Source organism: Oncorhynchus tshawytscha, linkage group LG12, assembly GCF_018296145.1.
Source record: "Oncorhynchus tshawytscha isolate Ot180627B linkage group LG12, Otsh_v2.0, whole genome shotgun sequence".
Taxonomy (NCBI): domain Eukaryota; kingdom Metazoa; phylum Chordata; class Actinopteri; order Salmoniformes; family Salmonidae; genus Oncorhynchus; species Oncorhynchus tshawytscha.
This window is the reverse complement of record NC_056440.1, coordinates 62,468,415-62,494,251: the sequence shown is the minus strand read 5'-3', so window position 1 is coordinate 62,494,251 and position 25,837 is coordinate 62,468,415. Positions and strand designations below refer to the sequence as shown.

Here is a 25,837-nt window from a genome sequence, read left to right as displayed (position 1 = left end):
CCAGTTTCTGCTCGTCTTCCTTTTACAACTCAAAGAAAAAGCGCAACACAGACAGCAGCTGCCTCTGTTCATTTCTCCCGTGCTGGTCCTATACACCAGCCTTTCAGAAGCTTTAACTTCACACAGCCTGTCCGCACACACTGTGGTGTCCATGCCGTCCTAAATCCAGCAGGCTGAATCTGAAAAATAGCCTACACGACCAATCTGAGGTGTCTGCATGGTTCTAAAGCACACCTGTTCCATGTTTTGTATCACATCTAAATGATTTCCAATTCATCGCAAATATGTTCGATGGGATTAAGGTCAGGGCTCTATGCAGGCCAGTCAAGTTCTTCCATGTCGATCTTGACAAACTATTTCTGTATGGACCTCGATTTGTGCACAGGGCATTGTCATGCTGAAACAGGAAAGGGCCTTTCCCAAAATGTTGCCACAAAGTTGGAAGCACAGAATCGTCCTGTTAGCAACGGGTGTGGCTGAAATAGTCGAATGCAATAATTTGAAGGGGAGTCCACATACCTTTGACCATGTAGTGTACATCTGTTGAGTGAGTGAACCCCAGGAATTGATCTCCAGGAGCATAGCCCGACCTGTGAACTTTCACCCCAAGGTTGCTTATCTCCGACAACACACAAACCACACAAAGCACACACACACACATATCCCCTGTTCCAGAGACCACCTTTCACCCTCTGTACACTGCCTCAATTATCCCTCTATAATTAATGGAACTGCCTCCCAGCTTAATGTACTGGCTGGATCTCTGGCAGGAAATCAAGGAAGAGTGACTTCATAAATATTTAGAGAAACTGCAATGAAATTTTCAGGCGCAGAAAACAATGTCCCACTAAGACAATCTTTACAGTACACAATGAAAGCGAGAAGTTACTTGAAAGTGCATTTCTTGCTCATTGAACATTGAGCCTTACAGTTACATTTGTTGTTGTGAGAGAGAGAGAGAGAGAGAGAGAGAGAGAGAGAGAGAGAGAGAGAGAGAGAGAGAGAGAGAGAGAGAGAGAGAGAGAGAGAGAGAAAAAAACTTTTAACACAAATTGGCAGGGAAATAGATTGATAAGACCACTCTCTCCACAGGGACTCTCTTCATAGGAAAAGTTAGACAAATATGACCAGCGCCACATGGGTTCGGGGCATGTGCCAAGAACAGCCCTCATCACTAATGGCCCAGCTGCAAGCTAAGAACCTCTAACCTACAGACTTCCGCAGAGCCCAGGCTGGTCTCATAGACTAAATGTAACATAGTAAACAAAAATCTGCACACATTTAGCTTTATCATCACAGTTATAGACCTACAGCAAGTATGCCTAACTGCATGCTTTTCATGATCATGACATCCAAACCAGTCTAATTGGAATGACTGGCAGCAGAGGCATAATCCTGATTTCACTGATGCAGGAAAGTAAAAGTAAGGCATGTGATGTGTCAGAAATTGTGCAATAGAATTACTGTCAACCTAAAATATTGTCCTATCATTATAAATACAGTTTATATGGGGTTTATACCAATTTTCATTATAAATAGCCTCTAAAATATATGTAAACAGACCTTAAATGTCTCAATTTATGTTTTATTTTAAAGCTGTGAGTGCTATTATATGATACAATCAGACTTGTTGCATTTACAACTTGTCTAAATTCTATCGTCAACTGATTTCAGTCAGTGTATGGCTGTGGATTGACTGCATTGTTTGAATGGAATGTTGGCACATTGGCAGTTAATTTGAATTTAATCGTTCCTCTAAAACTAGCTGGCTAGCTAGCTAACAAACATACAGTGCATATAATTTCTTCAAATTCATGATTTAAACAATATCTTATCACAGTACTGGCAAAACCATGGTTGACCAGCTCCCTGACCAAAATAGCTGACCTTTGTCCCATAATAAGAAGGTTCATGTCCATTCTAGTATTCTAATTCCCAATTCTATGTTCGTAACATATCATACGAAATGGATGATGGACAACCACAAATTAATACATACCATCCCAAACATAACATATCACACAAACATACATATCATACTAACTATATTACGTCTCACCTGAGTCCAGGTTGCAAAGCCAGTATGTGAGACTCCCATCCATAAACAAGATGAGGGCCAAAATAGCACTCAGTGTTCTTGCTGAGAGAAATCCTTCACACAGTGCCTGATTATTTATTTTGAGCAATACTATTACAAACAAATTGCAACAAGATTACACAAAGAATGCAACTAATTCATCTTGCCTAAATGAGAGTAGATATTTCACAACGATAGGCCATCTGTAGCCTATACAACAAAATGCCAAATGAGAGCGTTTAAAACCACTGTTCAGTTGGTGACAGTCAAGAAACGAAATAATGAATAGCATTAATGTTGATTTTACAACGTCTGCATAATTTACAAAAAAACTTAAAAAACACACATGTCGAGCCAACTGGATATGTTTACCGGGTGTGAGCACGTGCCAGATCTATTTCCCGCGAAATGAGGCAAATGATAAACAACAGTAAATAGTGAGCCACAACACACACACATAAACCCACATGTTGGATGAATATTAATACTTAAATAAATACTTACAGAGAAACCTGCCCAAAATGGACACGAATGTCTGACCCTTGGTGAGGTAGTGAGGGCCAGAGCGGCAAAACTGACTGCCAAAATCAGACTTCCCAAAACCATCTGAGAAACTCCGAGAGAAAGCATGATCCGAGTCCGAGTCCGAAACTCCCTGAGTCTGGAGAGGCTACGGGACAGGGACGCGGGGCTGAGCGAACGACCTCGGGGCATTGCTTGGACTGGCATTGTCACGAAGAAAACAGTTGATGTATCAGCTATCGAAAAAAATGGGTTAAGCTATTTCCAACAGCATCCAAAAGTGGTACCTAACAGCAAAGCAAGTAACCTATGTCCAAACGTTAAGCTTGATAAGCAACGGTGTCCAAAAAGCATATAACACCAGTCCTACTAAATGGTTCCTTTGAAGGAGACTCCATTAAATAGCATTAATTATCCAAAGATGCAGATGTGTAAATGCCTGTTATTCTGAAGGCTACAACAGTGTGATGGATGAGATGCGTAGTGACTTTCTTGTGCTGCTACCCAAATCGATTCCGCAAAAACACAGGATAACGAGCTATTAGGTAAGGTAACCGGGTTTTCGAGGAAAAGCTTGAGAAATGGTCCATCAAATCATAGTCCACGAGGATTCATTATACTTCCTTATTTTCATTGCTACAGGATACATTTTAAAGAACATCGGCAAGTAAAAACGTATAGCTGAAATGAAACGGGAATAAATGTCACCCTTTTATGTAGGCTAGTATTCCACTGTCAAACGCGCAGCAAGGTACATGCAGAGAGAGCGTGGCCGTGGGTATGCTATTTCACACAGGCGCAGGGTTTTCACAGACGACAGCAAACTACCCGCGGCGGGAGGAGATGCAGCTAGCTACACGCTGTTCTTTGGTCGCTATACTGCGTAATGGGGACCTGTCACAATGCGTGTTTGGGGCGATCAATACTACGATGGTGCGGAGTGTTGAGGGGCCACTTCGCATCCCAAAAAATAGCCTCATGTGATTGCGTCTACAAATAATTAGACTATATGAACATTAAAAAGATGACCATGCTCTTATCATTTGTGAAGCCATGCACTTATCATTTGAGTTATCTATGAATTATCGGAATTCAAATGACCAATTTCTCATACATTTCTTCAAATTATAGCCCCGAACCAAGTGTTAGGACATAGGCCTGGGTATAGGCCTAAAGATAATTTAGAGACAACAATAGTGAATGTCATTCCATCAAAATACAAATCACAACTATATGCATCTGAAACAGATGAATGACTCGGCTTTGGTTTGTAATAGCACAAAATCAGATGGATGACAACCTATCTATTCTCATTGTTGTGATTGTCCGAATACATTTAGAACATTGGGTGGTGGGTCAAAAATATATATATTTGAATGATCCATCTATACTTCATACAGACAAGCCTACTTTATTAGATTCGCAAAGGTTGAGAACCATCAACTGAGATTAGGTACACTTTTAGTACATTGGGAGTAAAAACATGAATTTGCATTAAAACAAGTTTATATTCTCCAGCTTTGTAAAAATGTACTTCATAATGCAAACAGAGGTTAAAGACTTACAGTCCCTAATCTTTGAATACCAGCCTGCTGTGGTGCTGACCTTGTGGAGACCCAGCCACAGGGCTCTAGAGCACCATCTGCACCAGTCAAGCTGGTACTGCACTTAAATCATGCCGCAGTATCTAAAGATAACAGAAATTCTACAGCAGCCACCTTCCCCCCTCTCAGCTTTGTAATGGATGAAGATCAAACTACAGAAATCCAGTCTAAGGAGAAAACTAACATGATTACATATTTCACCTGAGAATCCTTTAAACTATTAGAATGGAATATCGGTCTCATAAAAATGACAATAACCCCCCAGAAACACTTTACTTTAAAAATGATTTTATTCATTAATACAGTGGTATACTTAAAATTGTGTCACAAAGGAGAAAAAAAAAGTCAGCCACACGTGAAGAGCTAATATCCAATTGAAGCTGTGTTATCGTATATAAAGAAAACAGTACTGGTGTGCCGTAATATATGGTCTATTAGTACAAAAATACATTTCAGGGCACAAAATAATACAGCATCCAGTATCACAAACAGATGAGGGGGACACTTTCAAAGCACACCCTTTTAAAGAACAGGTCTGCAAAGTTGTTTAACCCAAGCACTTTACTCATTTGTAAAATAACCATCAAAAGATTTGTGTGACAATTATTATTATTTATATGTAGTGTGAATATTGGTAGAAAATGTGGATTTTATTACTGCTAATAGTTACAAGTTCCAAGGCTCAAGGGTATAACCAGAATACAAAGTAAACCATGGTCAATTCATTTATTTTTTAAACATATTTCTCAAAGTTTTATACAAAATAACAAAGACATACAAAAGTTAATTTACAAACCAAGAACCAAGGCCATATGCTAACTTTATGTACAGCCACGTGTCTTTTTTGTCATGTTTTTCGTTTTCTTCTGAAGTCATATGCATAGCAGATAAAGAAAGCATACCTTTATTAGCCTCAATTGTTCTTGTGCGCTAAACCCAAGTTCATTTATACAGTGGGTTGACAAAATGGCAAGAGAAAACTTCATTCTTCCATAATTTATCATCATAACTTAGAAGAACCCAGAGGTTTTTACTGAAAAAGTGAATAATTTGCAGATAAGGCATCACTGCTTGTTAATGTAAGAGGGTTTTAACATGGTGAGGGAGAACTGAGCAGGCTTCTGGACCTGAGTCATAGCACATGCATAGATCTTGATACAGCAGGAGTAGAATTCTGGTAGTCAATACAAAGTGAATCCAAGGTCAGTTTACAGAAAGAAAGAAAAAAGGAAAGGAAGGAAGAGCCATTCGAGTCACAGGATGAACATGTTAGAGGCATGAGCTGGGCTTTAAATCCACCTCAATGTATTCCACCTGCATCTTCATTTTCTCTTCTGCGGATGCTTGCCAACTTTACTATCACCATAATCATTACCACAAAGCCATACATTTACATCTTCATCACTTTACTGCCCATCTCCCTGGCACCGAATTCCAAAATCTTCGCAAATCCGTCAATGTGGAAAACATGTGACCGGCTTTTAAGTCAGCCAATTCAAAAGGTGACAAAATGGTTGAAGTCTGATTCTTGAATTCAGTTTTCTAGAATTGAATTTAAAATGATATTTATACCATCTATTATATATACTGTATGCATATATAGTATAAATACACCTACATGTATGTCCATCTACTTCAATAGTAAAAACCTCAAACCATCTTTCCTGTTATGTAACAATTAAAGTTCAAACTTGGCGTATAATGTGATGAGTTACTCAGTGGCACAGGGCATGCATTCCATCACTGGTTAAATCGTTTTGTGTGTTTTGACTTTTCTTCAAGACCTCGGAAAGAGTTAAAGGACAGCACGCAGGGGCAACTTCAGTCTCCCTCCATCTTCCATGGGCACAGTAAACAACGCTGGAGCACTGGGTGTAAATACTTCATTGTGTATGGTCCACCCATGGAGAAATGGTGTGTGTGTATGTGTTTATTATCACTCCTTTCCTCATGGTTTCACATTCAGTAACAGGCCAGCTGTTGCACATTTCAGAAGTGGTCGATGAGCACAGACACACAGTTGGCTCCCACCAGGTAGTTGGGGTCTCCAGGGAGAGACTGATTCTGCCAACTCTTGGGATCACCTGAGGGGGAGAGAGAGAAGGAACATGGTAATGATAACAGGTGGAGAAAGGGCATACGGTTCATAATACATAATGCACTTCATGCTAAACTGACAACGAGCAAGCTCCAAACACTAAACTAAAACACCCTTTGTTCCATTAAAGCTATATATACATTCAGTTTGTGGTACACACCCCAGGATGTAGCTTGACAGAAGTGAACTTCACATTACATTGCTAAAACCACTCTTCATTTCAAATTATAGCTCTTAAGGATAGAGTATGTACTGGAAGCGACTGTAATTTGAAATTAATGGGTGGGTTCCAGCCCAGGCCTCGAGCCAAGAGTATTGCCTCCACAGAATAACCAATTTAAATAATTGGTTAAAAAAAAACGGCTTTAGACTCAAAATTGTTACACTAAACTGCACCATTTCTTCCAAACCACAATGCAGTTGCATTTTAAAGCACTATTATTTCAGATAATTGCATTCATTCCCTCAGGGCCATGTGAGAAAAGTGAGTTTTATGAGATGTTCAGATCAAAGTGCATAAAAATTGCAGGCTTTTAGCATGCTTTGCTGTTCTGATAGGAAATCACAAGGGAGGATAATGCATCATAATCATTATAGTGTAATTACTCCTAAATGTCAAAGGGATTTTAGCAATGACACGTCCTATCAGATAGGATCCATATGAGGACCAAGAGGTGTTTAACTGATTTTACTCAGATCAACTGTCAATGACTCAGATGATTTGTTAGAGGTTCACAATTAGCCAGTGCAGCAGGAGGAGGAATGTTCACTGTGAAACTCATAATGACATCAGTACATTAAGGTAATGTTTGTTCAGAAGTAAACTGATCATGTGTGGTTTGGATTGAATATCTCCCATCCGTGAGCAGACTTCTTTCAGAACCATTCTAAACCAAGACCATTCAGTCACACACTATGCTGCTTCCCTACAGGAAACTACCATTGGGCATGGGCAAGTGAGGAGCAAGACACAAGTCGAGACGAAATGAAGCTAAAGAAGTTGTTTTACAATAAGAGGATTAGAGCATAGCCTTGTAATCCATCTACAACGAAGCAGGACAACAAACGAACAAGCCAACGAGGCAGCAGTAGGCTAATTTAGCCCTTCAAGTCCAATTCTAGCTGAGAGTAAATAGTAGCTAATCCACGGCGGTGCCAAGTTTATCATTAAGACATTTAGAGAGGAACGGAGGGAGAGCAGAGAGCTGTCTCAGTTCTGTTCTGATGCTGTCAGACAGACAGATCTCAGATCCAACCCACAGACTGTTCTCACATACACAACAGAATATCTGTTAGTACTGAGGGAGCCATGCGTCTGTCTCTGAGAGGGTCCTCTTCCAAATTTAAGAGGACCGCTGCGTTTCAGGATAGACGTTTGGGTGGCTATGTGAGAGAAAAAAATCACTTGTAGGAAAATAATGTGGAATGATTCACAACAAAGAATAAACTAATCTCATGAACATAAAACTGATTGGCTGGATGCATGTCCAATGGAATCATATCCATGTCAAACAGATGACATAGACCCAAAGTGGAGGAAAGAACAGAAAGAAATATGTTTCAGCATGAAAAAGCAATGACAAGAAGAACTTTGATCTGAAGACCACATCAAATAAATAAAGATCAGTAGATGAATGAGTGAGTGATTAAACTGAAATACCAAATAAATGAAACCATAAAAATCAAAGTGACCCACAACCATCAGTTTGTCACAAAGCCAACCCAAAGCCCCGACCCCAAAAGGACAGAGAGAGGACAGCGTACCCGACGAGGAGTCGGAGGATTTTAGAGCAAAAGACCAACCATCTGGGGTCATAGACGCACAGTGAGGTAAACGCAGCTCCACAGGCTTCAGGAACTTGAGGCCGTGAGGGCCACACATCACCAGCGGGCTGAGCAGGGTCTCTCCTGGAAACAGATATACACCACAGGGTTAGGAGGCTAATACACATGCACATAGTGTTCCTAAGATCACTGAAGCTCTTGGGCTACTTAATGGGTTGAAACAGGCACGGTGAACATTTAACTTTTTATGGCTGCAGGGGCAGTATTGAGTAGCTTGGATGAAAAGGTGCCCATTGTAAATGGCCAGCTCCTCAGTCTCAGTTGCTAATATATGCATATTATTATTAGTATTGGATAGAAAACACGCTAAAGTTTCCAAAACTGTCAAAATATTGTCTGTGAGTATAACAGAACTGATATTGCAGGCGAAACCCTGAGGAAAATCAAAACAGGAAGTGGCTTCTGAAAGACATTTGCGGTTGATATATTATCGATTATATATTTAAAAACAACATGAGGATTTATTATTATTTTGAAAACTCCATGTTCCATAGCCTAACGCGACAAACCTTTGCTGGATTTAAAGGGATATGAACCAGATTCATCTGATGCTAAGTGTACTTAATGTTTTTCTTCGATATATCGCGCAATATTTGCCCATAATTATTTTAAAAATTCTCAAGCTTTGTCAAGGTGTTGGAGATCATGGCTAGACAGATCAAGTCTTGTCATAGATTTTCAAGCACATTTAAGTCAAAACTGTAACTTGGCCACTCAGGAACATACACTGTCTTCTTGGTAAGCAACTCCAGTGTAGATTTGGCCTTGTGTTGTAGGTTAATGTCCTGCTGAAAGGAGAATTCTTCTCCCAGTGTCTGGTGTAAAGCAGACTGAAGCAGGTTTACCTCTGGGATTTTGCCTGTGATTAGCGATATCCCTTTTTTTAATCCTGAAAAACTCTCCAGTCTTCGCCGATGTCAAGTATACCCATACCCTGATGCAACAATGCTTAAAAATAAGGAAGCATTTACTCTGCGATGTGTTGGGTTTGCCTCAAACATAAGGCTTTGCATTTTGGCCAAAAAGTGTATTCCTTTGCCATGTTTTTTACAGTATTATTTTAGTGCCTTGTTGCATACAGGAAGCATGTTTTGGAATATTTTTTATTCTGTATATTTGTATTGTTCTTTTCACTCTGTCATTTAGGTCATTATTGTGGAGTCACTACAATCTTGTTGATCCATGCTCAGTTCTCCCATTACAGCCATTGAACTCTGTAGCTGTTTTAAAATGACCAATGGCCTCATTGTGACATCCATGAGCAGTTTCCTCCATGTCCTGCAGCTCAGTTCAGAAGGAAGACTGCATCTGTGTTCGAATACCCATACTAACATACTGTATACTATATACTTAATAAGCATATACAACATACTATATACTATTAGTAATATACTATTGCTATTATTCATTTTAGCATAGTGTAAACCAACGGTATCCTTTCAGTTGAGCATACTAGCGCTTCGCCTGTCGATCGGAAGTTGGTGCTGTTGCTATACACAATAGAGAGCATCTGGTCGGGCTGTGTCATCGCCTGGTACGGCAACTGCACCGCCCGCAACCGCAGGGCCTTCCAGAGGGTGGTGCGGTCTGCCCAACGCATCACCGGGGGCAAATTACCTGCCCTCCAGGACACCTACAGCACCTGATGTCACAGGAAGGCCAACAAGATAAATCAAGGACAACAACCACCTGAGCCACTGCCTGTTCACCCCGCTATCATCCAGAAGACGAGGTCAGTACAGGTGCATCAAAGCTGGGACCGAGAGACTGAAAAACAGCTTCTATCTCAAGGCCATCAGACTGTTAAATAGCCATCACTAGCACATTAGATTCTGACCTCACAACAACAGTCAATCACCCGAGCTAACTGGCTAGATACTTCCAGACACAAATGAGAGAACACCTCACTCTGACCATTTTACTCTCCCTAGCAGAGCTGATTAGGTTGTTTTCATGTTATCCAGAGCATTGGTGACTTTAACTGTGCTGCTGGCAACAATTTAATTCCGCTTATTTGCCAACATTTACTGCAACCGGTCATATTCAACGGGTGTTGAGCGTTCGTAAATTCATCCATTATTCTGCACTCTAGCACACTCAGACGAGAGTGCCCTGAAATCAGAGTAGATAACCAGAATTAATGCCCATTGAGAATGCACAATGACTATACCACTTAGGTAAGCATGACGTGAATAATCAAGTCAATAAACGTTGGTTAGTTAGTTAGTTAGCATATAGTTAATATACTGCCAAGTTTGACAATGTATTAGTAGCCAACTAGTAGCTAGTTAATATACCGGTACATACTGCTGTAATGATATGCTATCCGGTTCGTAAGGTCAGCGAAGCTAACAAATTGTCAGCAAACAATGTGTAACCTAACTTACTTGATGTCATTACTTTATTACATTCTTCAACATTTTCCTAACATTTGTCATAATTAGTTAAAGCAATGAATTTGTATCCGCTCTCGTCATACGACGGCTGCATATTTTCAGCCATTTTCTTAAAATCTGAAAACGTTGTGAAGCCACGCCCATTTTCTGAAGAATTGCATTGCATTAGTATGAGTATTCGAAACACAGCTTGCATCTTTGATGTGTCTAGGCGGTTTAATACATCATCCACAGCATAATTATTAGCTTGACCATGCTTAAAGAGATATTAAATGTCTAATTTGTTATTGTTACACATCTACCAATATCTGCCCGTCTTCCAAAAAGCTCCCTGGTCTTTGTAGTTGACTCTGTGATTGGAATTAAATACTTTACTAAGGAACCTTAGATGTTGTGTGTATGGGGGAAAGAGGAAAGTCATAAAAAAAACAATGTCAGCACCTATTATATTCACACAGAGTGAGTCCATGCAATTGATTATGTGATTTGTTAAGCAGTATTTTACTCCTGAACTAATTTAGGCTTGCTTTAACAAAGGGGTTGAATACTTAATGCAATGACTATATTTTTGTTAATACATTTTTATTCATTTGTAAAAAAAATAATAATAATAAAAAAATAATAATTCTTTTCACTCTGACATTATTTTGAGTATTTTGTGTAGATCGATGACAAAAAAATCACAATGAAATCTATTTCAATCCCACCTTGTAACGCAACAAAATGTGAACAAAAATCTAAGAGAGGTGAATACCTATAATATTCACTGTAAAGACAGCAATTAAGGTACTAAAAACACGTAACTGAAGAATAGAATATCTTAAGACTGGAATAAAGAGGGGCGAATGACCCCTTGTGAAATCTTCTAACTCCTGTGTACCATAAACTAGAGGTGGACCGATTATGATTTTTCAACACCGATACCGATTAAAATTTATTTGTAATAATGACAATTACAACAATACTGAATTAACACTTAATATAATACATCAATAAAATCAATTTAGCCTCAAATAAATAATGAAACATTTAATTTGGTTTAAATAATGCAAAAACAAAGTGTTGTAGAAGAAAGTAATAATGCAATATGTGCCATGTAAGAAAGCTAACGTTTAAGTTCCTTGCTCAGAACATGAGAACATATGAAAGCTGGTGGTTCCTTTTAACATGAGTCTTCAATATTCCCAGGTAAGAAGTTTTAGGTTGTAGTTATTATATATAGGAATTATAGGACTATTTCTCTCTATACCATTTGTATTTCATATACCTTTGACTATTGGATGTTCTTATAGGCACTTTAGTATTGCCAGTGTAACAGTATAGCTTCCGTCCCTCTCCTCGCTCCTACCTGGGCTCGAACCAGGAACACATCAACAACAGCCACCCTTGAAGCAGTGTTACCCATGCAGAGCAATGGGAACAACTACTCCAAGTCTCAGAGCGAGTGACGTTTGAAAAACTATTAGCGCACACCCCGCTAACTAGCTAGCCATTTCACATCACATCGTTACACCAGCCTAATCTCGGGAGTTGATAAGCTTGAATTCATAAACAGCAGAGCTGCTGGCAAAACGCACGGAAGTGTTTGAATGAATGGTTATGAAGCTGCTGGTGCCTACCATCGCTCAGTCAGACTGTTCTATCAAATCATAGACTTAATTACATAATAACACACAGAAATACGAGCCGTAGGTCATTAATATGGTTGAATCCGGAAACTATCATCTCGAAAACAAAACATTTATTCTTTCAGTGAAATACAGAACCGTTACGTATTTTATATAACGGGTGGCATCCATCAGTCTAAATATTCCTGTTACATTGCACAACCTTCAATGTTATGTCATAATTACGTAAAAGTCTGGAAAATTGGTTCGCAAATAAGCCAGGTGGCCCAAACTGTTGCATATACCCTCACTCTGTGTGCAATGAACGCAAGAGAAGTGACACAATTTCATCTGGTTAATATTGCCTGCTAACCTGGATTTATTTGAGCTAAATATGCAGGTTTAAAAATATATACTTTTGTGCATTGATGTTTATGGTTAGGTACACGTTGGAGCAACGACGGTCCTTTTTCGCAACGCAGGACACGCTAGTTAACCTAGTAATATCATCAACCTTGTGTAGTTAGAACTAGTGATTATGATTGATTAAGTTTAATGCTAGCTAGCAACTTACCTTGGCTTCTTACTGCATTCGCGTAACAGGCGGGCTCCTCGTGAGGCAGGTGGTTAGAGCGTTGGACTAGTTAACTGTAAGGTTGCAAGATTGAATCCCTGAGCTGACAAGGTAAAAATCTGTCGTTCTGCCCCTGAACAAGGCAGTTAACCCACCGTTCCTAGGCCGTCATTGAAAATAAGAATGTGTTCTTAATACCCTCTTGGAACTACCCATCCCAGATCCGGGAGAATTGTCAGCAACTACACTAATTAGCATAGCACAACGGTCAAATAATCTTACTAGAAAATATTCAAATTCATGAAATCACAAGTGAAATATAGCGAAACACAGCTTAGCCTTTTGTTAATCACCCTGTCGTCTCAGATTTTGAAATTATGCTTTACAGCAATAGCAAGACACGCGTTTGTGTAAGTTTATCGATAGCCTAGCATAGCATTATGTCCAGCTAGCAGCAGGAAGCTTGGTCACGAAAATCAGAAAAGCAATCAAATTAACCGTTTACCTTTGATGATCACCGTTTACCTTTGATGATCTTGATGTTTTCACTGACGAGACTCCCAGTTAGACAGCAAATGTTCATTTTGTTCCATAAAGATTATTTTTATACCCAAAATAGCTCAGTTTGTTTGTCACGTTATGTTCAGAAATCCACCAGAAATAGCGGTCACGACAACGCTGAGAAGAATTCCAAATGATATCCATAATATCGACAGAAACATGGCAAAAAACATGGCTTTTATAATCAACCCTCAAGGTGTTTTTCAAATATCTATTCGATAATATATCAACCGGGACAGTTGGCTTTTCAGTAGGACCGGGAGGAAAAATGGCTACCTCTCTCTTTTACGCAAGAATCCCTCTGAGAGCCATCAGCTGGCCACTTACGCAATGTGTTCGTTTACGCTCATTCTTCAACATAAAGGCGTGAAACTACGTCTAAAGGCTGTAGACACCTTAGGGAAGACGTAGAAAAAGGAATCTGCATAGAAAGACAGGGGTTTCAAAATAAGAGTCACTTCCTGATTTGATTTTTCTCAGGATTTCGCCTGCAATATCAGTTCTGTTATACTCTCAGACAATATTTTTACAGTTTTGGAAACTTTAGAGTGTTTTCTATCCTAAGCTGTCAATTATATGCATATTCTAGCATCTGGTCCTGAGAAATAGGCAGTTTACTTTGGGAACGTTATTTTTCCAAAAATAAAAATAGTGCCCCCTAGCTTCAAGAGGTTTTAACTTAACTGACTTGCCTAGTTAAATAAAGATTTAAAGATGTTATATAATAAAGATTTTTTGGGGGCAAAATCGGCGTTCAAAATGACCGGTTTCCGATTGTTATGAAAACTTGAAATCGTCCCTAATTAATCGGCCATTACGGTTAATCAGTCAACCTCTACCATGAACCCATGTCTGACCTTTCTCCTTGTCCAGGGGGGGCAGGATGCTGTTGTCCCGGCAGACTTTGAAGTAGATCTCCTGTTCTACGCCCTCGGGGATGGCCCCCTGTGGGATGATGATGCTGACACCCGTCTCGATGGAGCTCAGCACCCCGCCATTACAGTTGAAGACCCCCCGGGCCGTGGCCACCACCGTGTGACCTTCATCCTCATCATCATCCTCCAGAGCACTGGGGCTACAGGGGGAGAGAGTTGTCACAGTCAGATACCAGAACATAGAGCCAGTTAGAACCCGCCTCAAACATTTGGTGACACCTTCTGGACAGGCAAAGGCATTGGTATCATTCAGTGTGTCAACTATAGAACTGTAGGACCCATGACCATGTGACTTTCTTTTCTCTAGCCATGCACAGAAACACTCCTCACTCCTGGTGTGTTTCTTCCATAATACATGAAGCGAGGCGATAACACTATAATCTATATATTATAACTGAACCCAGTATAGTTCCGCCAGTGGGTAGGTTACCCCTCTAGGGGGTGATGTTGAATCCTCTCACCTGACAGGGATGGCCTTGGGCACAGCGTTGATGTTGTTGTGCTGGTACTTGGACCTGTTGTCCATGGTGCGTGTGAAGGTGTCGAGGCCTGAGTCCATGTCTGTAGGCTGGGGGGAGATCTGGTGCTTGGCTGGGGCTGTGCTGTTGGCTGGGGCCTTGATGGCTGGGGTCAGGTCTGTTTTGTTGTTGGGCAGCAGGTTGTGGTTGAACTTGGGGCTGTCAAACTTCCTCTCGAAGGGCTTGGCGGAGTTGGTGTAGGGCTTGGGGACGTAGCGGTTGTAGCTGGTATTGGCCGGGGCCTTGGGCTGGTCCTTCATTGCCGTACCGTTCACTGGAGACTTCTCAGGGTAACTCTTCTGGGGTAGGTAGTTGGTCGTGACTGTGTCTGCTTTGGGAGAATCATGGGGATCTTTTAAGTGAGTCACTGTGAGTGTGTGTGAGTATTATATTTCTAGATGAAAATACTGCATGTACAACTAGATTAGTGTGTGTCCTATACAATAGTGCTTACCCTCAGGTGAGGTGGGTTTGGGCAGTATGGCAGGTGGGGCAGCAGGGGTAACCTGGGGAACAGGTTCATATCTCCTCTCCACGGGACTGACCTTCTCCACGGACTCTGCCCTGTAAAAAAACACAAGAGCACATTCAACCAATGTCACAATGATGGCACAAACATATGGGTTTAAGGTAAAGAAGAATTCAGGCCAGGGTTAGAATAACTGATTTTAAATAATGTATCACAGTTTGTCATGTGTACTACTTCAAAAAATCTAGACCTAAACAGTGACACCAGTTACATGCCATGTATCCTCAAGAGGAAGGTTCAATTACTGCAGTTCAGTGAGTCTGTTAGTTTTAATAAAACACAGTGGCTCCATCTAGTTAATTGACTGTATTCATTTACACAGATTGCTTCTCCAAAACACCCTTTAAAATATGCTTTCAACTACTGGTGCCAATAAGACCTTACAGTGCAATTGATTAATTAGATAATGACAAAATGGGGCAAATAATGATGCATACATTGCAGCTTTGACATCCAAAGTAGCCTGAACGTCTCGAGGCACGTTTTATAGTGGTAAAACACCTTGTAAGAACGGTGAAACCCATTGTTGATAGTTGAAAGAAATTCAGAATAAAAGAATACTGATAGTATTTTTCCCTTCCCACTTAATCTTGTATCTTTGGCATGGTCTTTGACTGAGGTGGAGAATGCACACAGTGTGGTACATCAAAGTAACCCTTCTACTGTCGCCCAGGAGGATAACAAAACACAGCTTGCCTTCAAAAATTAGTTTTTCATTTGTCAGCATGGGCCAAACACCAACTCTGTCCTTTCAACTATAAGAGGACCGTTTCCATGGCAGGGTGAATCAAATGTTCCGGTGGTGGTAGTGTGTGTTGCTGAGAGATATACTGTAGTCTAGCTTTAGACCCCAGGAGTAGAGTGTGTATGTAGCTACAGTGGTTCCTCCTTGAAAAGCATTCTGTGGCACGTTATTAACTGTCATACATGTTTTCTGTTAATGCAAGTTTGTGGTAGTTTGACCACCAGAGGGATTCTTTGAGAAGCATTCCAAATTGGCATTACCAGAGAATGAAAAACCTTTTTTGTAATAACATAGCATATGGGATTTATTTAAAGAAATTTGGCTTAATTAAGCCAGTACATGTCCAGGCCCGTCTGAAGTTTGCTAGAGAGCATTTGGATGATCCAGAAGAAGATTGGGAGAATGTCAGATGAAACCAAAATATAACTTTTTGGTAAAAACTCAACTCGTCGTGTTTGGAGGACAAAGAATGCTGAGTTGCATCCAAAGAACACTATACCTACTGTGAAGCATGGGGGTGGAAACATCATGCTTTGGGGCTGTTTTTCTGAAAAGGGACCAGCACGACTGATCCGTGTAAAGGAAAGAATGAATGGGGCCATGTATCGTGAGATTTTGAGTGAAAACCTCCTTCCATCAGCAAGGGCATTGAAGATGAAACGTGGCTGGGTCTTTCAGCATGACAATGATCCCAAACACACCGCCCGGGCACCGAAGGAGTGGCTTCGTAAGAAGCATTTCAAGGTCCTGGAGTGGCCTAGCCAGTCTCCAGATCTCAACCCCATAGAAAATCTTTGGAGGGAGTTGAAAGTCTGCGTTGCCCAGCAACAGCCCCAAAACAGCACTGCTCTAGAGGAGATCTGCATGGAGGAATGGGCCAAAATACCAGCAACAGTGTGTGAAAACCTTGTGAAGACTTACAGAAAACATTTGACCTCTGTCATTGCCAACAAAGGGTATACAACAAAGTATTGAGATAAACTTTTGTAATTGACCAAATACTTATTTTCCACCATAATTTGCAAATAAATTCATTAAAAATCCTACAATGTGATTTTCTGGAGAAAAAAAAAAATTCTCATTTTGTCTGTCATAGTTGAAGTGTACCTATGATGAAAATTACAGGCCTCTCATCTTTTTAAGTGGGAGAACTTGCACAATTGGTGGCTGACTAAATACTTTTTTGCCCCATGGTATTTCTCAACTGTGCTGTGATGCTTCAGAAAATAATTGAACCTTCCTAATCTCATAGATTCTACAGATTGTAAATTAAAAATAAACATTTTGCTAAAATAATTATTATATTATTGATTGATTGACTATGGCTTTTCAAATCACCCAGTATTGCTATCTGTAGTGTTAGTTCTAGGCAAATGTTGCAATTCTTCAGCCATTCCTGGACCTGTGACCAAAAACGAGCTACATATGGACAAAACGAAAATAAATGATCTAATGACTCTGCCTCCTCACAGCAGAATCTGCAGAGCTGGATAGATTGTATCCCCTATATATATAACATTCTATTAGTTGCAAGAATTTTGTATAGTAATTTATATTTAAAAATTAAAAGTTTTGAGTCTGGCGTTGTTTTGCGTATCAATTGATAAACCATGTGCCATGGAATGGGTACATCGAAAATCTCTTCCCAACTATTTTTCAATTTATATGGCACAGCTGTCAGCTTTTTGGCCCTTTTTATTTCACCTTTATTTAACCAGGTAAGCTAGTTGAGAACAAGTTCTCATTTGCAACTGCGACCTGGCCAAGATAAAGCATAGCAGTGTGAACAGACAACAACACAGAGTTACACATGGAGTAAACAATTAACAAGTCAATTACACAGTAGAAAAAAAAAGAGAGTCTATATACATTGTGTGCAAAAGGCATGAGGAGGTAGGCGAATAATTACAATTTTGCAGATTAACACTGGAGTGATAAATGATCAGATGGTCATGTACAGGTAGAGATATTGGTGTGCAAAATGAATGAAATTGGTATATGTTTTTTATTTATCACACTTTTCTTTAACTATTTATGTTCTTTAATACATGGCCGACATACAAGTTCCTTACTTTTTTCCCCTTTTACTTGCCTCTTCCATTTTTGTGGTAATGCTGCAATTAATTGGTTGTAATTTTGGGTAGAGCAGACATTTCCATATGTCTGTGTTAGCTGCATGTGTGACATAACTCCACCAGTCCTATTAATGATATCATTCACTAAAATTATACCTTTTTTAAACATTTCTCCGATAAATACAGTTTCTTTAAATCAATTAGTATATTTGAATTTAACCACAATATTTGTTGTACTATTTGTTCCGTCCTTTCAAGTGGATTAAACTGCAATTGCAACCAACTTTCTAAGGCTTGTTTAAAAAATAAAAGATATTTTGGAGATGATTTCCTTTTCAAACAACCGAAAGTGAGCAGGTGTAATCTGAACAAAGGGGAAAAGGCCCTTCCTGAATATAGGATGAGACATTCATACCAATTGACTAGAGAACCAGTTTGGATTTAAGTATAACTTTTGTATGACTGATGCCTTTAGTGAGAGGTCTAATGCTTTAATATTTAATCATTTCTGCCCACCAAATTCATATTCGTTATATAAATACGCCCTTTTAATTTTATATAAATACGCCCTTTTAATTTTATCTGGCTTGCCGTTCCAAATGAAATTGAATATTATTTGTTCATATAATTTAAAAAGCAGGTCACTCGGTGTAGGCAAAACCATAAGCAAATAGGTCAACTGTGATATGACTATGGAGTTAATCAGGGTGATTTTTCCACAAATAAGACAGGTATTTTCCTTTCCATGGTGGCAAGATCTTATCTATTTTTGCTAACTTTCTATAAAAATGTATTGGAGTGAGATCATTTCTTTCTTTTGGGATTTGTATACCAAGTATGTCCACATCTCCGTCAGACCATTTAATTGGTAAACTACATGGTAATGTAAAATGTGCATTTTTTTGTGATCCAATACGTAATATGTTACATTTATCATAATTTGGTTTTAATCCAGAGAGGATAGCAAAAGTATCTAGATCCTCTAAGAGGCAATGGAGAGACTCCAATTGTGGTTTTAAAAGAAAACATGAATCATCAGCGTACAATGACACCTTAGTTTTTAAGCCACGGATTTCTAATCCCTTAATATTATTGTTTGATCTAATCTTAGCAGCTAACATTTCGATGGCAATAATAAATAGATATGCCGATAGTGGACAACCTTGTTTTACTCCTCTAGATAGTTTAAAACTTTCTGAGATGTAGCCATTATTTATTATTTTACACCTAGGGTTACTATACATAACCTTAACCCATTTTATAAGAGATTCCACAAAATTGAAATATTCTAGGCATTTATATATAAACTCTAGTCATACTTTCTCAAAAGCATTTTCAAAATCAGCTATGAAAACCAGGGCTGGTGTCCCCAATATTTCATAGTGTTCTATTGTTTCCAGTACTTGTCTTAAATGATCTCCAATGTATCGTCCATGTAAAAAACCTGTCTGATTAGGATGAATAATATCTGACAAAACTTTTTTAAATTCTATGTGCCAAGCATTTTGCTAGGATTTTTGCTTCACAACACTGAAGTGTAAGAGGTCTCCAATTGTTTTAAATGGACTGGATCTTTATATATACACCACTTGGGTCCTGTTTCAGTAATAATGATATCAGACCTTCTTGTTGCGTGTCTGATAATCTACTATTTATATAGGAGTGGTTAAAACACGCGTATACCAAAAAAAGTTTTGTATACTTCCACTGGTATGCCATCCAGCCCTGGAGTTTTCCCATCCTTAAAGGCCCCAATTGCCTCATGCAGTTCCTCCTCAGTAATTTGGCCTTCACATGAGTCTTTCTGTACAGATATTAATTTTACATTATTATTAGGAAAAAAATCCATACAATTAGTTTCAGTTAGTGGAGATTTTTTTTAATTGATTTTTTTTAACTAGGCAAGTCAGTTAAGAACAAATTCTTATTTTCAATGACGGCCTAGAAACAGTGGGTTAACTGCCTGTTCAGGGGCAGAACGACAGATGGAAGAGCCTGGAATGGAGGAGCCTGGAATGAAAACATATTCTTAAAGTACTTTACTTCCTCTTTCAAAATAGAAGTTGGTGAATCATGCGTGACTCCATCATTTGTAACAAGTTTGAATACATTTTTTGGTAGCATTTCTATATTGAAGATTGAAAAGGAATTTGGTGCATTTTCCCCCATATTCCATCCAGTTCGCTTTATTATTATAATATATTACAGTAGATCTTTCTTGAATAAGTTCCTCCATTTCTTTTTGTTTTTCCTCTAACTTATTCTGTGCCTCTATAGTACTGTTTTTATTGCTATCTAACTGTACTGTTTGTCCTTCAATTGGGGGCCTCCCGGGTGGCGCATAGGTTAAGGGCGCTGTTCGCACGCAGGCTCTGTCGTAACCGGCCGCGACCGGGAGGTCCATGGGGCAAGGCACAATTGGCCTAGCGTCGTCCGGGTTAGGGAGGGCTTGGCCGGTAGGGATATCCTTGTCTCATCGCGCACCAGCGACTCCTGTGGCGGGCCGGGCGCAGTGCACGCTAACCAAGGTTGCCAGGTGCACGGTGTTTCCTCCGACACATTGGTGTGGCTGGCTTCCGGGTTGGATGCGCGCTGTGTTAAGAAGCAGTGCGGCTTGGTTGGGTTGTGTATCGGAGGACGCATGACTTTCAACCTTCGTCTCTCCCGAGCCCGTACGGGAGTTGTAGCGATGAGACAAGATAGTAGCTACTAACAATTGGATACCACGAATTTGGGGAGAAAAAGGGGTAAAATAAAAAATAAAAATAAACATTAAAACATTTTTGTCATTGGAACCAGTCGATATGATTGGTCATATAAAAACCTTTGGACTTAAACACATACTGAGTGCTCTAACTCCCCCTTGTGGTGGTCTGAAGAAATGAAGCCGTAACGCTGGGTACCTTTATGTCCCGCGGCGTAAGCTCGCAACTTTTAAGGGAGGAACCACTAAGATAAAAAGCTTTAGACCCCCATTAGGTTTCTTTCTGGTGAGTGTGCTGCAGGGGGAAAGTAAGCTATATTGTGTCTCCCACCAGAGTATGTGAGCGGAGTTGAGCGGTTGGAAAACCTGCTCATCGCTCATGGAGCGGTCCTTTCTAACCGCTCCGCTAAAAAACGCTCCTCAAAAACTGCCACTCCAAATTCGCTCCATTAATTAAAATCATCATCAGTTTAACCAACATCCATCTATTGTTGTGACTACCTGGACCTACCATTTGGTTTGAAAATTGAAAACAAAACCAAATTATTTGAATGAAAAGTATTTGAATAAACAGGAAAGGATGACTGTAAGAAGCGCTTATCAATTCAAATAGGCTACATGTCGTATTAAACAGCATATAAAAACGAAATAGGTCAGGAGTCCGACAGGTAGCCAAAAATGTATTATTTAGGCTATATTATTTCAAGGATGTAGCCGACAAATAAATACATTTTGAAGAATTTGCTAGTGTGACACACTAGGCTGGCAGTGGCATTAAGCGCTCAGCACTTAAAAAACATTTTTGTTGCATTAAATCAATTTACTCTATAAATTACACATATAGGCTGTGACTTACTTAGAATTAAATACAAATTAGGTAGCCTAATGGTTAGAGCATTGGGTCAGTAACTGAAAGGTTGATGGATCAAATCCCAGAGCTGACAAGGTAAAAATCTGTTGTTCTGCCCCTGAACAAGGCAGTTAACCCACTGTTCCCCAGTAGGCTGTCATTGTAACTAAGAATTTGTTCTTAACTGACTTGCCTAGTAGGCCAGTTACTAGGCTAGTCAGCTTGCATCACCCTCTGAGTGATGCTAAACATCCCCAGGCTGGGCAGGGATGCATCGTTTTCTCTTTCTTTTTTTCTGTGGGTAAGCCTAAAGGATTGTAGGTAAAATAACCCTATCAAAACAGAAAGCTCCTTGGAAGAGGTAATATGCCAGGCCTATTGGGCCAAAATCAATGATTGTATAGATAGAACGGAAATTAATGAAACTTTTAAGAGATCTGATTTTCAGTTTATAAACACTCTGCTACAATGACACACATAGCTAGCTACTCACCTCGTTCCTTTCTGTTAGCATGTCCACTTAGTAAGTACGCCATCATGCTTTATGAAAATATTTACCATACAGTAGCTAAAGCAAAGGGCTACAGCAGCAGACAAGTAGACAAAAAATGCATGCTGGGACGGGCATGCCCTGAGCTCGTGAAGTGAGCGCTACTGGAGCGGGCGAGAAGGCCGACGCTCCAGTCAAAACGATCCACTCCTCGCTCCGTTCCACTCACATACACCGTCTCCCACCACAGGGATTTGATTTCCTACCACATATCCCAGAGAGAGTGACACGTGGGAGTGAGTTACCTGGGGTAGTTGTATCCGGGATGTGCTTGTGGTTGAGCAGCAGGTTTGGTTGCGATGACAGGTGTTGTCTGAGGGGCCTTGCCTGCGTCTAAGCTTCGCCGGTCAAAGTAGGCCAGCTGTTTCCTATAGTACTCCTCGTCTTCATCTGGATTATAGTGGTTAGAGCGCACTATGTCATCATCGGACACCTCACGGGGCTTCTGAGGCTCAGGGACTCTGAAGAGAGAGATAAAGAGAGAGAGATAAAGAAGGGGTGAGAATTAAAATAACATAAACCACACAAAGAAATTCCTCTAAAATATATTGTGGTGTTTTTGTTCCGATCTCTAAATCACTACAATTTACCATATAACAAATCAGACAGAACTACAATGAAAACATCAGCGCTTCAATGATAAACATGTGTACGGGACAGCCTCTGCAACATGCGTATAGTACACTGCTCAAAAAAATAAAGGGATCACTAAAATAACACATCCTAGATCTGAATGAATGAAATATTATTATTAAATACTTTTTTCTTTACATAGTTGAATGTGCTGACAACAAAATCACACAAAAATTATCAATGGAAAACAAATTTATCAACCCATGGAGGTCTGGATTTGGAGTCACACTTAAAATGAAAGTGGAAAACCACACTACAGGCTGATCAAACTTTGATGTAATGTCCTTAAAACAAGTCAAAATGAGGCTCAGTAGTGTGTGTGGCCTACACGTGCCTGTATGACCTCCCTACAACGTCTGGGCATGCTCTTGATGAGGTGGCGGATGGTCTCCTGAGCGATCTCCTCCCAGACCTGGACTAAAGCATCCGCCAACTCCTGGACAGTCTGTGGTGCAACGTGACGTTGGTGGATGGAGCGAGACATGATGTCCCAGATGTGCTTAATTGGATTCAGGTCTGGGGAACGGGCGGGCCAGTCCATAGCATCAATGCCTTCCTCTTACAGGAACTGTTGACACACTCCAGCCACATGAGGTATAGCGTTGTCTTGCATTAGGAGGAACCCAGGGCCAACCGCACCAGCATATGGTCTCACAAGGGGTCTGAGGATCTCATCTTGGTACCTAATGGCAGTCAGGCTACCTCTGGCGAGCACACGAAGGGCTGTGCGGCCCCCCAAAGAAATGCCACCCCACACCATGACTGACCCACCGCCAAACCGGTCATGCTGGAGGATGTTGCAGGCAGCAGAACGTTCTCCACGGCGTCTCCAGACTCTGTCACGTCTGTCACATGTACTCAGTGTGAACCTGCTTTCATCTGTGAAGAGCACAGGGCTCCAGTGGCGAATTTGCCAATCTTGGTGTTCTCTGGCAAATGCCAAACGTCCTGCACGGTATTGGGCTGTAAGCACAACCCCCACCTGTGGACGTCGGGCCCTCAAACCACCCTCATGGAGTCTGTTTCTGACTATTTGAGCAGACACATGCACATTTGTGGCCTGCTGGAGGTCATTTTGCAGGGCTCTGGCAGTGCTCCTCCTGCTCCTCCTTGCACAAAGGCGGAGGTAGCGGTCCTGCTGCTGGGTTGTTGCCCTCCTACGGCCTCCTCCACGTCTCCTGATGTACTGGCCTGTCTCCTGGTAGCGCCTTCATGCTCTGGACACTATGCTGACAGACACAGCAAACCTTCTTGCCACAGCTCGCATTGATGTGCCATCCTGGATGAGCAGCACTACCTGAGCCACTTGTGTGGGTTGTAGACTCCGTCTCATGCTACCACTAGAGTGAAAGCACCGCCAGCATTCAAAAGTGACCAAAACATCAGCCAGGAAGCATAGGAACTGAGAAGTGGTCTGTGGTCATCACCTGCAGAACCACTCCTTTGTTGGGGGTGTCTTGCTAATTGCCTATAATTTCCACCTGTTGTCTATTCCATTTGCACAACAGCATGTGAAATTTATTGTCCATCAGTTTTGCTTCCTAAGTGGACAGTTTGATTTCACAGAAGTGTGATTGACTTGGAGTTACATTGTGTTGTTTAAGTGTTCCCTTTATTTTTTTTGAGCAGTGTATATTACTGCATCGGTCAGTGTGTGCAGAGTTGGAAGGTAGTTTCTCTTAGTGTCCACCGAGGGGCGCTCCAAAACCAAGAGCAGCAACCAGTAGCGCCAGTGAAAGGCAGCGGCATTGATTTACGTAGGTACAATGCTTAACTTGCAAGCCCTACCCAACAGTGCAGTATTCATATAACTATTAATAAATGACAAAAAAACAAGAAATAAGACAGGGAGGCATATACAGGGTACATGTACAATGTGCAGGGATACTGTAGTATTTGAGGTAGATATGAACATGTAGGCAGGGATTAGGACTTGTAGCAAGATAAATAATAATAATAGTAAGCAGTATGGCAGCAGCATAAGTGGTGGGTGTGTGCGTGTGTATGTTTTTGTGAGTGTGCAAGTGTCATGTAAACAGGGGTAATAGTGATCAGTAGAAGGATGAAGGACAAATGGATGCAGTCAGTCACCTACCACCTATCTCCCTCCCTCCCTCCCTCCCTCACCGACCTCACTCACCTACCTACCTCCCTCCCTCCCTCCCTACCTCACTCACTCACCTACCCACCTACCTCACTCACTTACCTACCTACCTACCTCACTTACCTACCTCACTTACCCACCTACCTACCTACCTCACCCACCTACCTCACTCCACTCACTCACCTACCTACCTACCTACCTCACTCACCTACCCACCCTACCTACCTCACTCACCTACCTACCTACCTACTTCATTCACCTACCTACCTCTATACCTCAATTACCTACCTCACTCTCTACCTCACTTACCCACCTACCTACCTACCTCACTCCACTCACCCACCTACCTACCTACCTCACTCACCTACCCACCCACCTACTTCATTCACCTACCTACCTACCTACCTACCTACCTACCTACCTACCTCTATACCTCAATTACCTACCCACCTACCTACCCACTCAGTCACTCACCTACCTACCTCACCCACCTACCCCACTCACCTACCGACCGACCTACCTACCTACCTACCTCACCCACCTACCTCACTCACCTACCTACCTACCTACCTACCTACCTACCTCACTCACTCACTCACCTACCTACCTACCTACCTACCTACCTACCTCACTCAATCACCCACCCACCTACCCTACCTACTTCATTCACCTACCTACCCACCCACCCACCTGCCTCACTTACCTACCTACCTACCTACCTCACTCACCTACCCACCCACCCACCCACCCTACCTACCTCACTCACCTACCTACCTACTTCATTCACCTACCTACCTACCTACCTCTCTACCTCACCCTACCTACCTCACTTACCTACCTACCTACCTGCCTCAGCCACCCACCCACCTATCTACCTCACTCACCTACCTACCTACCTACCTACCTACCT

The 25,837-nt window shown here is 41.0% G+C and overlaps 2 protein-coding genes across 17 annotated transcripts in view; both read right to left on the bottom strand.

Annotated features, from left to right (window-relative positions):
- Positions 1–3,436, bottom strand: part of LOC112263630 (protein FAM189A1) — a 146,061-nt gene extending 142,625 nt beyond the window's left edge. For both annotated transcript variants that reach the window (XM_042330873.1, XM_042330874.1), the window contains exon 1: positions 2,582–3,436. In XM_042330873.1, the coding sequence (XP_042186807.1) occupies positions 2,582–2,806 (225 nt within the window). In that variant the 5' untranslated portion in view covers positions 2,807–3,436. The remainder of the gene's footprint in view (positions 1–2,581) is intronic.
- A 1,038-nt stretch (positions 3,437–4,474) lies between these two features.
- The window catches only part of LOC112235723 (tight junction protein ZO-1-like), a 144,875-nt gene continuing 123,512 nt past the window's right edge, over positions 4,475–25,837 (bottom strand). For 10 of the 15 annotated variants that reach the window (XM_024404218.2, XM_024404208.2, XM_024404205.2 and 7 more), the window contains 6 exons: positions 22,436–22,651; positions 15,192–15,301; positions 14,681–15,068; positions 14,142–14,359; positions 8,066–8,209; positions 4,475–6,287 (listed from right to left, as the gene is read on the bottom strand). In XM_024404218.2, coding sequence (XP_024259986.2) covers positions 6,193–6,287; positions 8,066–8,209; positions 14,142–14,359; positions 14,681–15,068; positions 15,192–15,301; positions 22,436–22,651 — 1,171 coding nt within the window. In that variant the 3' untranslated portion in view covers positions 4,475–6,192. The remainder of the gene's footprint in view (positions 6,288–8,065; positions 8,210–14,141; positions 14,360–14,680; positions 15,069–15,191; positions 15,302–22,435; positions 22,652–25,837) is intronic. The other 5 variants (XM_024404214.2, XM_024404219.2, XM_024404215.2 and 2 more) reach the window with 3 other exon arrangements.